The 14591-nt window shown below is 36.3% G+C and overlaps 3 protein-coding genes across 6 annotated transcripts; 2 read left to right on the plus strand and 1 right to left on the minus strand.

The window, feature by feature from the left end:
• The first annotated feature begins 29 nt into the window (after positions 1–29).
• On the plus strand, positions 30–5289 carry samd8 (sterile alpha motif domain containing 8). The gene is made up of 6 exons (XM_024284905.2): positions 30–299; positions 917–1487; positions 2067–2162; positions 2294–2411; positions 2485–2635; positions 3988–5289. The coding sequence occupies exons 2-6, from the start codon at positions 931–933 to the stop codon at positions 4290–4292; spliced, it is 1227 nt and encodes a 408-aa protein (XP_024140673.1). The 5' UTR covers positions 30–299; positions 917–930; the 3' UTR covers positions 4293–5289.
• Positions 5290–6582: 1293 nt separating this feature from the next.
• On the plus strand, positions 6583–9405 carry LOC112154172 (voltage-dependent anion-selective channel protein 2). Of its 2 annotated transcripts, none has more exons than XM_024284906.2 (9): positions 6583–6739; positions 7375–7446; positions 7526–7575; positions 7848–8000; positions 8084–8136; positions 8213–8440; positions 8530–8680; positions 8754–8811; positions 8891–9405. In XM_024284906.2, the coding sequence occupies exons 2-9, from the start codon at positions 7380–7382 to the stop codon at positions 8980–8982; spliced, it is 852 nt and encodes a 283-aa protein (XP_024140674.1). In that variant the 5' UTR covers positions 6583–6739; positions 7375–7379; the 3' UTR covers positions 8983–9405. The 2 variants fall into 2 exon arrangements, with proteins under 2 accessions (XP_024140674.1, XP_036072884.1); XM_036216991.1 differs by lacking the exon at positions 6583–6739 and adding an exon at positions 6782–6849.
• A 979-nt stretch (positions 9406–10384) lies between these two features.
• On the minus strand, positions 10385–14571 carry comtd1 (catechol-O-methyltransferase domain containing 1). 3 transcript variants are annotated; one of them, XM_024284928.2, is made up of 7 exons: positions 14419–14571; positions 12858–12982; positions 12646–12751; positions 12341–12459; positions 12040–12094; positions 10802–10935; positions 10385–10729 (listed from the first exon to the last, which is right to left on the minus strand). In XM_024284928.2, exons 1-7 carry the CDS (start codon positions 14492–14494, stop codon positions 10577–10579), a joined length of 768 nt encoding a protein of 255 aa, XP_024140696.1. In that variant the 5' UTR covers positions 14495–14571; the 3' UTR covers positions 10385–10576. The 3 variants fall into 3 exon arrangements, with proteins under 3 accessions (XP_024140696.1, XP_024140697.1, XP_024140694.1); XM_024284929.2 differs by having other exon boundaries at positions 14381–14465; XM_024284926.2 differs by lacking the exon at positions 14419–14571 and adding an exon at positions 14169–14310.
• Between the last annotated feature and the right edge of the window lie 20 nt (positions 14572–14591).

Below are 14591 nucleotides of genomic sequence, written 5' to 3' on the forward strand. Positions count from 1 at the left end.
TTCAAGGTTTAATCTGTTGTACTGCCTTTTGACCGCTAGGTGTCAGCCTTGACCATCCTTACAGAAGCGCGCGCGGCTTAGATTTTTATTTTCTCCGCGCGCCGCTACACTCGACATTACCGCTTTAGCTTGATAACATGAATGCTAGCCGTCACGAGCCTCAGGCGAAATGCTTTTCATCACGGTGGGGATTTCGCAGCACACACCGCGGACACGGCTCCCTGTAACTCGAACGAGATGGCTCTACGTTAGTAAACCGAGCAACTAAAAGACCTAGTCGTCTGTTTAATCTCAGCCGGGTGAGTAAAGCGTCACGTTTTGAATCAAGCTAGCAGAAGCTAAGTAGCTCATTTTAAAGCAGACTGAGTCATTCTGGAGGAGATGCTGGGAGATGCTATCACTCAAGTTAACCTTCATTTTATATTTATGGAGGCTCATTTTATTATTTACTTACTTAGTTAAATTCTAAAACGTGTCTTTTTCCACACAGTTTGTAAATAAACCTTGCTAGTTAGCTTAAGTTTCAAGGTTTAACTGTTTTAATTGAAGTTATCTTTGATGGTCTGTGCTTTAGCTTGATTATATTAAAATGACAGTTAAATTAACTTGAAGTTACTAACTAGTTTTTATTTTAGATGAAGTTTAGATATAAATCAATGGAAAACTTCAACTACTTATAGTTAGAAGGTTATCCTGCATCTTTGGCTAGAAATGTTTACACTTGTAGTCACAGCAGGGAACACATGTGGTATTTTATGAATGATTTACTCCCTTACAATCCTCAAAAATGATTTCAACTATAGAAATACAAAATTGGTTCATTATTTTCCTTTTGTGCCAACTAGCTTGCAGTAATTAGGTATTTTTTTAGATGTATGTTTAATTTAATTTATTTTCTCTTCTCCACCCTATACAGTGAAGAGGGGGGAAATGACCCAGCTGAGTGTCCGCCGCTGGACGCCGAAACACGTTGCCAAGTGGTTGAGAGAAGAAGGCTTCTGCGACTATGTGGATCTACTGTGCAACAAGCACCGCCTGGACGGCACGAGCCTGCTCGCCCTCAGCGAGTATGACCTCCGCTCGCCGCCCCTGGAGCTCAAGGTGCTGGGAGACATCAAAAGGCTGATGATGTCCATCCGCAAGCTTCAAAAACAGAACATGGACCTGCTGGAAGAGCTCGGCGTTCCCTTCGAGGGGCTTTCTCCTTCAGGTTCTGGGGGCACCTTGGACTGGTTATGCAACGGAGACTCGAACAGGGACTCTGACGGCACCGACACGGCGCCGGTGGGAGAGGAGTACCAGCAGTACACTAACGGCAAATACAAGCAACAGATGAGGCGCCTCGATCCTGAGTACTGGAAGACGGTGCTGAGCTCGGTGTACGTGGTGTTTGTGTTCGGGTTCACGTCCTTCGTCATGGTCATAGTGCATGAACGCGTGCCTGACATGCGCACATACCCTCCACTGCCAGATATTTTCCTCGACAGGTAAGCAGAAAACTTTAACTTAACCACAATTTCAACTTTATTTACCTCCAAGGGTAAATTATGAGTTGCAATTTATTTTCTAACACTCTTCAGGGGGTCAAGCAAGTACGGCAACAAAAGACGGAAATGCCACAGACTAATTAATGTCACACGTTGTGGCCTATTTCCTCAAAGCGAGCTTCTATTATTGTCCCCATGTTCTCCTGAAGGAGTCAAAGAGATTTCTGAGTCTTTTGAAGTGACCTACTTCTAAGTGGGGCCCATTGTTTTTGAGCAGCTCAAGGAAAGTCTCAGAATAATGAAAGAGTTCAGGGAATCGCCTCTGTGCATTTTGGTAGATGAAACAAACAAATAAAGCTTTTTAGATTACACATTTTTTTAATCGGGGAAAAAACAGGATTTGGAACTTGCAGAAATGATCATTGTTTTCCACCGGATAATAAACATGAATTTCCACAATATTTTCCAAGAAATTCATATGTTAGAAGATTTGTAGAGTAAAAGTCATTTTTCAGTTTGATAATGATGAAAGCTGTTTTTTTTTTTTTTTAACTTATTTTTCTGCTTTTGCTTGATCAGCGTTCCTCGAATCCCCTGGGCTTTTGCCATGGCTGAGGCGTGTGGGGTGATCCTCTGTAACATCTGGCTGCTGGTTCTGCTGCTGCACAGACACAGGTGAGAGTCCTGACAGCATTTCTTTTTTTTATTTTTTAGCAGTCTATTGTCGTCCCTCTCATCATCGTGTTCTTTCAGTGTCAAGTTCCATAAATCCAAACTGTCGTGTCGTCTTTGCTCCCGACATGCAGGTCCATCCTTTTGCGGCGCTTGTGCAGCCTGATGGGCACCGTGTTTATGCTGCGTTGCATCACCATGTTTGTCACCTCACTGTCAGTGCCAGGACAGCACCTGCAGTGCTCTGGGAAGGTACAATAACACACTGTATAGACATTTATATCATATTATAATATATAGTAATGAATGTTCCTTTTATCTATAGATGTATGGGGACATGTGGGCCAAACTGCAGCGGGCTGTGGCCATCTGGAGCGGCTTTGGGATGACTCTGACCGGAGTGCACACGTGTGGCGACTACATGTTCAGCGGCCACACTGTCGTTCTCACTATGCTCAATTTTTTTGTGACAGAATGTAAGTACCTACTGTTTTTTTTTTTCCAGTCATAAAAACATAAAGAAGTGAAGTAAAATGATTAACCCCTTAATGACTTTTGATGTAAATATTCACTTTGGCTCCAAAATAACCTTAATTTAACATCTAGTTGAAAGCAAAAGTATTTTTTTTTCAAAACTGGAAATAAATTCAGAAAGAAATCAAACTTTTTAAAAAAATATTAAATTCAAATTCAACTTTATTTGTATAGGACTTTTCCTGCAACAAAGCATCTTTTGAAATAAATAGCAGTAAAATAAAAAAAATGCTAAAATAGCAGACATAATAAAAAATACACAAAAACACACATCTCACAAATACAATTAAATGAATTTTTATGTTGTAAATAATAATTTTACTTCTATTTTACTATATCTCTAATTCACAACATCCCACTAAATCCAGGACTCCACTTAATATAGCATCATCTTAAACAGAAAAATATTAAATATTATTTTTACAAAATTGCAAATAAAATTAGGTGTGAACAGAATAAAAATTGCATTCTAGGATAGTTATCGCAACTAATCCTAATATGTGTCAATGTCCAAATCCCTTTACAGCTCACTATATAGTCCGTTCGCCATTTTCTAGTGCTGTCCGAATCTACAATTCCAAAATCGAGTGTCCTAGAAATTTCCCAGATTAGCGAAAATAGACCACAATGCTTTACGGTCGAACAATTTTTGCCCAAAAAAAGCGTGTTTACATGTAATTTTTTAATAAAACATCCACATTTTCATCATCAGAACACAGTGGAGTCAAAATATGTGTCATGAAATGTTTATGATTTAGGTTCCGGTGACGTCATATTCAATGTTTAAAAAAAACAAGAAAAAAAAGTAGTGAGCATCGTGTCTGAACTGCTTTTAAAATCCAGGCTACTAGACAGTCCTGCACTATATCGTTTTGTATTGAGTTTCAAAAATAGCTTTATGCAAACAAGCAGTTAGAGATACTTAGGAAGATCATTTTCCTATCAGCCCATCATTCTGTATCTCATTTATTCTAATGTATTAGAAGCAGAAGAGGCTTTAAGATCACGATCCTTTATTCAAAATAGTCCATTTGACTGTAATTAATTAAATACGTTTTTACTTTTTACCTTTTATGATGATTTTTACTCTTTTAAAGTCATTTTGTGACTAAAAGGTCAAATAATCATTCATTGAGACTCAAAAAGATGTAAATGTTTGGTTTCTATGTTTTGTCTGTATTCAAATATTGTAAAGAAACGTTGGGTCGTGTCGATCATCAGGACCCGCTTGTGTGCAATTCCACTTTAAAAGTGACAGTAAGGACATGATAAATCTGGTTTTCTCCTTTTGCAGACACTCCCCGGAGCTGGAACTTCATTCACACCCTCTCCTGGGTCCTCAACCTTTTTGGTATTTTCTTCATCTTGGCCGCACACGAACACTACTCCATCGACGTGTTCATAGCCTTCTACATCACTACCAGACTCTTTCTATACTACCACACTCTGGCCAACACCCGCGCCTACCAGCAGAGCCGGCGGGCCCGCATTTGGTTCCCTATGTTCTCTTTCTTTGAGTGCAACGTCAACGGGCCTGTCCCCAACGAATACTGCTGGCCCTTCTCCAGACCTGCTATGATGAGGAGGCTCATCGGATAGCAGGTTTTTTTTTTTTCAACTTTTTTTGAAGTTGCCAACTATATTCTGACTTGACATCAATCATTTTTTAAAATTTTATCCGCAGAACTCTTCTACAACAGTCATCATGTTGCGATCAGTATTTTGTTACTTATAATTCAAAGGGATTTTGTTTAATGTAGCAGAAATAGCATTGTTGTCGTACCTTCTAACCTGGTCTTCATAGTTGCCTAAAGTTTCAGATGCTTTTATGTCATCATTGACCTGCTGATGCTCTAAAATTCACTTCCTTAGAGAAAAAGCCACATTTTCAAGTATAAATGTGTATCAAGATGTTTAGTAAATAATTTTCTTCGTTTTAAGAATTCATATCTCAGAGTTTTTTTTTTGGTGTGTAGATACTGTGTAGAAAAATGCATTCAGGATGAGTTCAGTTTCAGCCAAATACTTAAGATGAAAGCTCTTTCTTTTCCATCTGTCTTAAATTCCATTTGCCAATTACCCAGAGTGTTCGGATGATTGCTTTTTGTTTTTTTTCCACATTGGATATGTGTATTTTTTCAAGTAAAAGAGATGATTTCCTCCTTTGTGAATGATCAGAAACAGAACAAAAAGGAGCTTTCCCTTCTTCTAATATCGTGACATAAATCTGCACTAAGCTGATCTTTAAATTTGTACGTATTTTGTTTGTATTTATTTTCTTTTATAGATGTCAACAGTTATTTTTGTATTCCCCTATACAGTACAGAGTTATGGCAACATGCACATGGAGAAAAAAATGTTTACAGTTGCTCTAAACTATGTATTTGCAAAATACTGTGATGTGCTATTTGATGTTGTTGATTTGAAATCGTGAAAGGAGCCGTCAGTTTGGTCGTTGCGGCATATTGGAGACCTCTTTGTTTCTAAAAGAAATTAAAAGGTGGATATTTTTCTTTTGTTAAGACGGGAGGTGTTTTATGCTGCCAGTTCTTGTTTCTTGTCAGACATTTTCATCATTAAAAAGCTGGAAAAGCAACTTGTTTTCAGCTCAATTTCTGGTCAATCCAGGTGCAAAATCTGAGAGGAAAAGGTGAGAGGTTTGGGTCTAGTTAACTTTTATACTTTAATCGTTTAGAATAATGACTACTCACTATTGCATATAGACAATTTGATTACATACAAAATTAAATTTTAAAGGATGGTTTGATTTAACATAGATTTAATAAGCTTCTCTGACTAGATACAAATGTTACAGAACTTTACAAATGCAATTGCTTGCCTTACTTTAAAACTTAATTGACTTTATTCTCTTACAAACAATCCAGGCTTTTTTGTGTCCGTTTCTTTCTACATTGTCATAAAAACTTGACATAATACTTTACTATTTCTATAATTGGTCCTTTAGCCCCTGTCCTAGCTGAATATTTAAAATATTTTATCCCGCAAAATACCTGCAAAAGACACCGAATAGATTTCAACTTTCAACCATTTCAACTTTTTTTTTTCTCTAATCTGATATTTATACAAAGTTTTGTGTAATATTTTAATCTGCTTGTATTTGCTGCCTTTTTTTCCTGAATAAGAAGTCATTTATTATTGATTTCTTGCATAATAGTAGTAAAAGGTTTCTACTGTGGCCATTTTAAGCTACCCTTTTATCTGTTGTCCTCAACGGCACATAAAAAATGGAAATAATATGCTGGATCATTTGACTTCTATTCTATTCTATTCTATTCTATTCTATTGTTGCTACACAGTGGAGATTACGCAAAGATTCATACAAATAACTGGAGTTTTTTTTTTTTTTAATTAGATCTATTAAATTGAGCATTTGATAATTTTTCCAAAAAATTACATGTAGGCTGATTCATTTTAATTAAATAATACTAAATACTCATTTTGCGTCATTTTAATAATTCTATTTTTTAAATATATTTTATTATTTTCCCAAGTTTATTTTGAAATTACAGTAAAAATATATTTTTGGTCCATACTTTACAAGGTTTAGGGTTCCTATGTAGCTATAATATAAAATGGAAATGTTTTATGCTTTAATATTGAATGTATTCGTCTTTTATTCTGAATTTACCGGCGTGTTTCTTTATATAGAAGCTAAATGTGCATTATAATGGGAGCAGCGGTTACTATGGAGATTTAGTCGTCCTCGACTTGCCTGTGCTGTCGAAGCGAACAAATTTCTCATAAAACCATACTTTATTGCAACAGACAAATGATAGGTTTATTAATGTTGAAAATAATTATTAAAATTAATCTTGTATAAAAGTACGATACAAATATTGGAAATCTTCTACAATTTTATTCAGGCAGGAAAGGAACAGCAACATTTCATGGTCCTACGACCCGGAGGTCAACAGGGGTTTTAATGCGGTGTCTCCTCCATATCGTCCTACACCGGTTTGATCACATTTCTGCACCTTTTTCACCTCCAAAGTTTACCAGGACACATTGAACAACAATTATTTCTGGTAGGTGTCGAAGTTTATACGTTTTTTAGTTGTCCGTGTTTTGTTTTTTGCTAGTATTTAGCAAAAGTGGTTATGAGACTTCCTATTTGCTCGCTCGAAAACGCCCCTTGGTGAGTTCAAACTCGTGTGAACGGCGAGGACGCAATTTCTGCGTATTTAAAATGTTTTCTTTAACGTTCTCTAAAGTCTGTTTTCCTTTCTCTTATATATTAAAACTGCTACATTTTAGTTGGATAATTCTGAATGTCAAAATTCGTTTTGTGTTAGCAAGAAGTTAAGCTAATTTAGGAGCAACACAACTATTAAATAAACATTTTTATTAGTGAAACTAATGTAGGAAATGTTCTATTCTCCTGTTTAACCTTGACTGGCTCACTGTGAATCAATGGAAACATATCACACTTCCACAAACAAACACACCCGTCTCTATGCTTAAATTACTGCTGTTTTCAGGCATAACAAGCTATTGATGTAGTCTCTATACTCTTGTTTTTTAAATGTAGTAATTTATGTGTAAATTTTTAAGTGTCTTTAGTGGAAGTAAAATAAAAATGATTGTTATTTCTTTGGTGTTCATTTAGCAAGATCTTATATTATTATTTAAAAGTGTTTCTATTTATTCTCTCTGTTCACAGTAATAATGGCAGTTCCTCCAGCCTATGCAGACTTGGGAAAATCAGCAAAAGATATCTTTAATAAAGGCTATGGTAAATGGAAAATAATTTTAAAAATCTCTATCTATAGATGTATATCTGCAGAAACCAAATGGTGCTCCTGTTGTTTCAGGGTTCGGTCTGGTCAAGCTTGATGTGAAGACCAAATCTTCAAGCGGAGTGGTGAGTTTAGTAACTCTCAATCTGGAAAAGCGCAATCGTCCTTTTTCTTCATTTTTTTCTCGTATGCTCAACATAAATATTTTTGTCGTGATTGCTTGCTAGTTTTAGAAAAATATTGACCAATATTAGCTTTTTTTTCACCTTTTTTCCCATGTTGTGTCCTTTAAAAATACTCCCAGTTGCTCTACATTTGATAAATTGGAAAATTTCAAATGCTTTTAAAGATCCTATTTTTATCTGACCCTATTTAATTCTTTAAATTCTTCCTTCAGGAGTTTAAAACGTCCGGCTCATCGAACGTGGACACCAGCAAGGTCACTGGTACTCTGGAAACCAAGTATAAATTGGCCGAGTACGGGTTGACCTTTACAGAGAAATGGAGCACAGAAAACACACTGGGGACTGAAGTTTGTGTCGAGGACCAGGTAAAAAAAGATTCTTATAATAGTTTTTCTGTTTAAAAACCAACATAAATGTCTAAAGAAGAGTTTTTTCTTTTTCCATTTAGATCACCAAAGGGCTGAAACTTAACTTTGATACCACGTTTTCACCTAACACTGGGTAAGTTAGAACTTAAATCCTAATAATGAAATACAGGTGTCATTACATGCTCATTTTTTAAATTTTTATTTCACAGCAAGAAGAGTGGCAAGATCAAGGCGGCCTATAAAAGGGAACACGTCAACGCCGGTGTTGATGTAGATTTAGATTTTGCTGGTCCTACTATACACGCAGCAGCAGTAGGTGGTTATGAGGGGTGGCTGGCGGGTTACCAGATGACCTTTGACTCGGCCAAGTCTAGGATGACCCGAAGCAACTTTGCTGTCGGTTACACGACTGGAGACTTCCAGCTCCACACCAATGTGTAAGACTGATGAGAAGTAAAAGGGAATCTTCAATAATTTCTTTTGTAGACTATTTTACCAATCGAGTTTACTTTCTTGTCTCCAACAGAAACGATGGTGCAGAGTTTGGCGGATCCATTTATCAGAAAGTAAATGACAAACTGGAGACCGCCGTGAATCTTGCTTGGACGGCCGGCAGCAACGGCACTCGCTTCGGCATCGGTGCAAAATACCAGCTAGACTCCAGCGCTTCTATATCTGTGAGTGTCGGACTGAAAGAGGGATGTTTGCTAAAACATAGTTTCTGATGCGAACAATTTCCATTAAATACAGGCGAAGGTGAACAACGCCAGCTTGGTTGGAATCGGATACACCCAGACTCTGCGGCCTGGTGAGACCCGTTCCTACAACACTTTTTAATAATCGACTCCAAATATTTTCTGTTCTCTAATCAAACAAAAACATTGCAGGAATGAAACTCACCCTCTCTGCAATGGTGGATGGAAAAAATATCAACGCTGGTGGTCACAAGCTAGGTCTAGGCCTGGAGCTGGAGGCATGAGAATGAAAAGAAGAGGAGGAACTTGGCTCTCAAATGCTCGAGAATGATCAATAATAGATGTTTTATCAATATATGGCCAAAACGTTTAAATCCAACTAAAGATATAGAAATATTTTTCCAACCCTGTCATTGTGCTAACTCCATGTAACCAGTTTTCAGCTTTATGCATTTATTTGGTAAGAACCCTCTGTAATGATGAACACTATATGTTCACAAACGACAATCTGAGACTTATTCTGCTCAAATGTGAGGATCTAGAAATGTTCTAAGCTGTTTATTTGCACAAAAATGTACCTTTATTGAACACTTCAACCTGTTTGTTTTTCCTGTGGACAACCTCTTGGTATGTCGGTAGTGTTGTGTTGTCAATCAGGTTTCTCCAACATGTCTGCTTTTAAACGAATAAAGCTGCTCTTCCCTGACTGTGCAGATCATTTCATTTGCAGGGATCACTTTCAGATATTTTAGAGAACTAAATGTAATCCAACACTTTCTTCATGATAAAATATGCACAAATATGTGCCTCACTTTAGAGCATTTCCTGTTGCTTCTTTAGCTTCTGTGTTTAATGGGTCAAAAATGAGTAACTGTTTCAGTCAATCTCCTTATCTGTTACCTCACATTTACTCCACTAAAGTGTGTCATCACCTGATAAGAATGTCTGTAGGTTGAACTTTTAGTTCCTTCTTCAAAGTTTTGTAATTGTTGGACACATTTGTGTCATTTTGGTTGACTTTTAGGTAGTCTATAAAGACTGAAGTAACACGAAGTTTTTCTGATCCATAAGATTCTGATTTTTTTTTAAAATATTTGAATTAAAAAAAGTCCAAAGAGACAAATGCTTTGTGATTTTGGGCTGTATAAATAACAGAATTTTATTTCTGAATTTCTTTTTAACCCTTGAATTTCCAACAGCAAAATGTTATGCTCCAAAATATTGTTTTCTATCTTGAATATTTCTTGTATTGAGACTCAATAATTCAATGGAAAAAAAAAAAAATCACCTTTTCTGTCTCATAACAACTCGTCAATCGTTGAGCCCATCAATACATTAAATGTTTAAGACAGAAAATAATATTCAAAGGTTTAAAAAATTCTGAATCTGATGAAACAAACTATTTTTTCTCCCACCAACCATTATTTAGATGTTTTTTAAACAGCTACCAGCAAAGAAGAGATACTTAAATTGTTTTCCATCCCTCTTTTTGACCCTTTTATTAATTATTGGGTCATCACTGCTTATTAACAATAAAATATCACATTTTTTACCCTTGTGAAAAGCTGAGTGAATTCTCCATTCCAGGTCCTCCATCTTCACATTATAATTATTACATTATTAGGCTAAATTACACTTTATTCTATCTTTAATGTTTAGGAGAAAAAAACTACATTGAAACAAATCTGTGGCTAAATTAAATACTTTTTATTTGATTAGGAGACAATGTTAAAAAGGTTGTTATAAAATAATGAACAATAATCACATAAAGCCTAAAAAGTCTGGGTTAGATTCCCACGTTGGTTCCTGGTCTTGATTAGTCAACAGTTCCACCTCTAAAGTGACATCACCTCCGACTTCCTTCAGAGTGAAAACACATCACAGTTTGACGGCCAGAGTCAGCCCGTCTCCCACGGTGAGCATGCTCAGTGTAACCCGCAAGTCTCTGTGCAGCTTCTTGTTCAGCTTGTCGATGGCCACGGTGTCGGCGTCCCCGGGAGACGGATTGAGCACCTGTCCGCCCCACAGCACCTGCAGCGGCAGAGACCAGTCAGTGGAGAAAACGCCGCCGTCGGAGAGGCGGTTACGGATGAACGCTCTTACGTTATCGATTGCGATGATGCCTCCTTTTCTCAGCAGCTGCAGGGACTTTTCGTAATAGTTGTCGTAGTTGGATTTGTCGGCGTCGATGAACACAAAGTCAAACGTTTCCGCCTGACCAGAAGAAAGGAGATCGTCTATACGAGAAGAAACAACAAACCGTTTTGAGTTAGCAAGAATAAAAAACGAAGCAACTTTCCTATTCTTGATATTTTTCTAATTTGTTTGAATTTATTTGTGGTATTAGTTAAAAAAAGCTGGTTAAATTAGTAAACACTTGTCTATTTCAGGAGTCTGTAACCTAAAGAGAACCACAAAGTTTATTGTTTAAAAATGCACAATATTTTTTTTTTTCAATTAAGCATTTATTTGTAAATTTTGTTTTTGAATATTACAATGAAGGAATCACAACAGTGAATATATGTTTCTATATAATAACAGTTGTAGCTTATTGTATTTTTGACAACAGCACACACTAATTCCTTTCAAAATAAAATCCACCCTGTGTCAAAAAACATTTTAGTAGAATCTATTTATTAACAAAACATTTAAAATAACTTGAGATTTTTATTGAAAACACACAACTCAATTTAAATCACATTTGTTCAAAACGTTCATCACTTTAGTGTAATTTACTAAAATAAAAAAACCTTTAGAGACTTTTAATTGACTATAACTTAAAAATACAAATTTAAAGAAATTTCTACTGAATTTTTGACAGTAAATTAAACTTTTTTTTGCTTAGTTGCTTGTTATGTTAAAAATCTAAAGAGAAATAACAAAACTTAACTTATTTCTTATTTTTTCAATAATTTACATTTTCATTAAAACTAAAGAGCCTCAGGTTGCAGATCCATCAAGAATTTGCACTAAAAACTAATTATGTAAAATAATTGGCCATATAAATCAGGACGCTTCCAGCTTCTAATGCAAATTGAAAAAATAAAACACACTGAATGAAAAAATGATTTGTTTTCTCAATATAAAGTGATCTGACAAATTAAAAACAAACTAAAAACAGATAAAATACCTTTAAAAAATACCTTTTTATTGTTATTATGTTATGCACACAGTAATCTAGATATTGATGAGAAATAACATAAATCACACAAATGCATTAAGGCCAATTATGACAGTATTTCAAAATCCATGAAAAAATCTTCTAAAACAAGTTAAAATGAGAAAATAGATAAATAATCTTAGTAAGGTTTACTTCGTTAATTTGTGGATGAGTTACGTACCGAGGGTTTTCAGGGCTGGCTGAATGCGTAGATCAATTTTTTGTTCAACTCCTGCCTGAAAATGAAAACAAAAAATAACAAAACTTTAAAAGCAGATATTGTAAATACCTCCTTTAAATCCAAAATGTCTGTCTTTACTTTTCTGGAATGTTTATGACTATTTTTAGCTTAGTAAACTGTTTTTAGCTATGATCAATAAAGTTATTTTCATTGAATAATTATGTGGTGTCTTTGTAAAGATGAAAATAACGCAATATTCCTACTTCAAATCAGATATTTTGCATTTTTAAAAATGATGCACCTCTTTCCAGAAAGGTTTGGCGATGTTTGTGAATTCTTCACTGATGTCACACGCCACCACCACGCCGTCCTCGGGCAGGGCCAGCGCCACGTTCAGAGTGTTGTAGCCCGTGTAGACTCCTGCGAAAGAACAACGGCATGTGATGGCAGCAGAAACACTAAGATGGGTTTGCAGTGAATGATACAGTTATAATATGATATCATTATTTACTCATACAGCAACTATGACATCATTTTCTGCAGAAAGTTGGCAGCAAATCCAGTTTTTAAATCAGCTTTTTACATGCATACATCTTCCTCACTTACCGATCTCTATTGCCTTCTTGGCCTGAATGAGTTTCGCCAGATTGGCCATGAATTGCGACTGCTCACAGGCGACCATCATGATGTTTCGAGGATCTTCCATCGTTCTCTGAAACCCAGAAGTGAAAGTCAGCTCCAGTAAAATTGGGCAAATCTTGCTGGGAAATCAGGATTTGACGTCTGTGTGAAAGAGTGCAGACGCAGCTCCAACTCACCAGTCGGAGCTTCTTCAGAACCGGATGCTCCCTTAAGGAGTGATTGAGCACATACTGCATCAGTGGGTTGTTTTGCCCCGCCGTGTGACTTTTGGAGATGCTCATTCTGGGAACTTCCTTTTTTCCTGAGAAGAACAATCCAATCACTCAAATTAATTATTTGAAAAGCCTTTTTCTCCCTTTAATGAGATATAAACCCCAGAATCCTATCAGACACATCCTAAAGGTGTCCTTGGAGTTGACCTGTGACCTTCAGGGGCGGAGCTACAAGTGTGACCTCACAGTTTGTTTGTTTTTTAATTCAAACTTTTACCTACTAAAGTGAAATCTGGTATATTTTGTCCTTATGTAAGATGGATAAAAAAAAACTACTTTGCTTGACCTTTGACCTTGAAAAAGTGCCACTATCATGTTATATAATAAATTAGCAATAATTAACCATCTACAAGGCCATGTCTGAATTTACTCACTAGTCCCCAACTACTAAAAAGGATACAGCAATTCATGCTCACTACTTTTTTCTTTGATTTACTGTAATTTTTTACGTTTTTACACGATTAACGTCATTCCAGCAGATTCTGAAGGAGAAAAGCGGCGAAACAGGACATATAACATCATATATAAATACATTTTTTTTCACATTAAAAATCATTCAAATGCAATGCATTGTGGTCTAAATTTGCCAATCTAATTAGCTTTGATGTAAACAAGTGTTTTGTAGAGACTTATACAACTCCTACAGCACCAGATTTTGGAATTGTACTGCATATGTGTGCAGATCAGGATTGGGAGGCGGGGCAGCGAGTGGCGACGGTCATCCTACTGCTTTGCAGTTCAAATTCAATTCAGATTAGATCTGATTTAAACCAAGGAAACAGAATGATCTCATCTACAGGAACAGGTCCTGATAAAGAAATAAAAGCAGGAAATTGGAGAAAAAAATTGATAAAGAGCAAATCAAATGAAATGTTTATTTAATGCCATTCTGTAAAGTTGACACAGCTAAAGCAAATTTAATTAGGTCATCTCAACCAGTCACTTTAGTTAATCTGAATTGAGCAACCCATTTATATTACACCATAAACATTACATATATAATATTACTAACATTTTATTTGTTTTAATGAAAAGAAATAGCAAAAAACTTTTCTAAAACTGAATATTAATAGTGATAAGTATAATTTCCGGCTATAGAATAAATAAATAAACAATCAATAAATAGTCCAGTAATAAAACTCTGTGTCCTCTGACCTTTAATAAACTAACATTTACATTAAATAATGTTTAAGTTTTTAACGCCAGGATTCTTACCAAACAGATAACCTGTGACAAAAACCACTCCGACGGTGACGGAACCAAACAGAACCTCTTTATTTAGGTTCAGATGGAGCATGGCAGCGAGCAGGAGCTCACTTCTTCCGCCTTCCGCGTGAAGGGGACCCGGTGACGTAACGAAGGGAGTAAGCGCGCGCGCCCCGATGCACGAGACTAAAGAAGCGGCTGTGATGCTTTCAGGTACTCACGGTCAAAGAAGGCTGGCGGATGGAGGAAGCAAACTCACCTCTGCTGCGGGGGAGAACCGATGGAGAACGCCTGTGTGAAGTCCTATCAAAGAAGGAGTAAAAGAGGTGAGTCATGGACGTCACGTGACTAAATGCGGCCACGTGATACACTGAGATTTAGGGATAAACGCCCCCTTTTTAACCATTTAACCATCAGAAAACAAACAGGCTA

Source organism: Oryzias melastigma, linkage group LG19, assembly GCF_002922805.2.
Source record: "Oryzias melastigma strain HK-1 linkage group LG19, ASM292280v2, whole genome shotgun sequence".
Classification (NCBI taxonomy): Eukaryota; Metazoa; Chordata; class Actinopteri; order Beloniformes; family Adrianichthyidae; genus Oryzias; species Oryzias melastigma.

Bases quoted from the DNA above. Each gene is read 5' to 3' on its own strand.
- samd8 (XM_024284905.2), top strand. From the start codon at position 931: ATGACCCAGCTGAGTGTCCGCCGCTGGACGCCGAAACACGTTGCCAAG. The intron at 2,163-2,293 runs GTGAGAGTCCTG...CCCGACATGCAG, and splicing joins CTGCTGCTGCACAGACACAG to GTCCATCCTTTTGCGGCGCT. The intron at 2,412-2,484 runs GTACAATAACAC...TTTTATCTATAG, and splicing joins ACCTGCAGTGCTCTGGGAAG to ATGTATGGGGACATGTGGGC.
- LOC112154172 (XM_024284906.2), top strand. From the start codon at position 7,380: ATGGCAGTTCCTCCAGCCTATGCAGACTTGGGAAAATCAGCAAAAGAT. The intron at 7,447-7,525 runs GTAAATGGAAAA...CTGTTGTTTCAG, and splicing joins TATCTTTAATAAAGGCTATG to GGTTCGGTCTGGTCAAGCTT. The intron at 8,137-8,212 runs GTAAGTTAGAAC...TTTATTTCACAG, and splicing joins ACGTTTTCACCTAACACTGG to CAAGAAGAGTGGCAAGATCA.
- comtd1 (XM_024284926.2), bottom strand. From the start codon at position 14,250: ATGCTCCATCTGAACCTAAATAAAGAGGTTCTGTTTGGTTCCGTCACC. The intron at 12,752-12,857 runs GTGAGTTGGAGC...TCTGGGTTTCAG, and splicing joins TTCTGAAGAAGCTCCGACTG to AGAACGATGGAAGATCCTCG. The intron at 10,936-12,039 runs GTACGTAACTCA...CTTCTCGTATAG, and splicing joins GCCAGCCCTGAAAACCCTCG to ACGATCTCCTTTCTTCTGGT.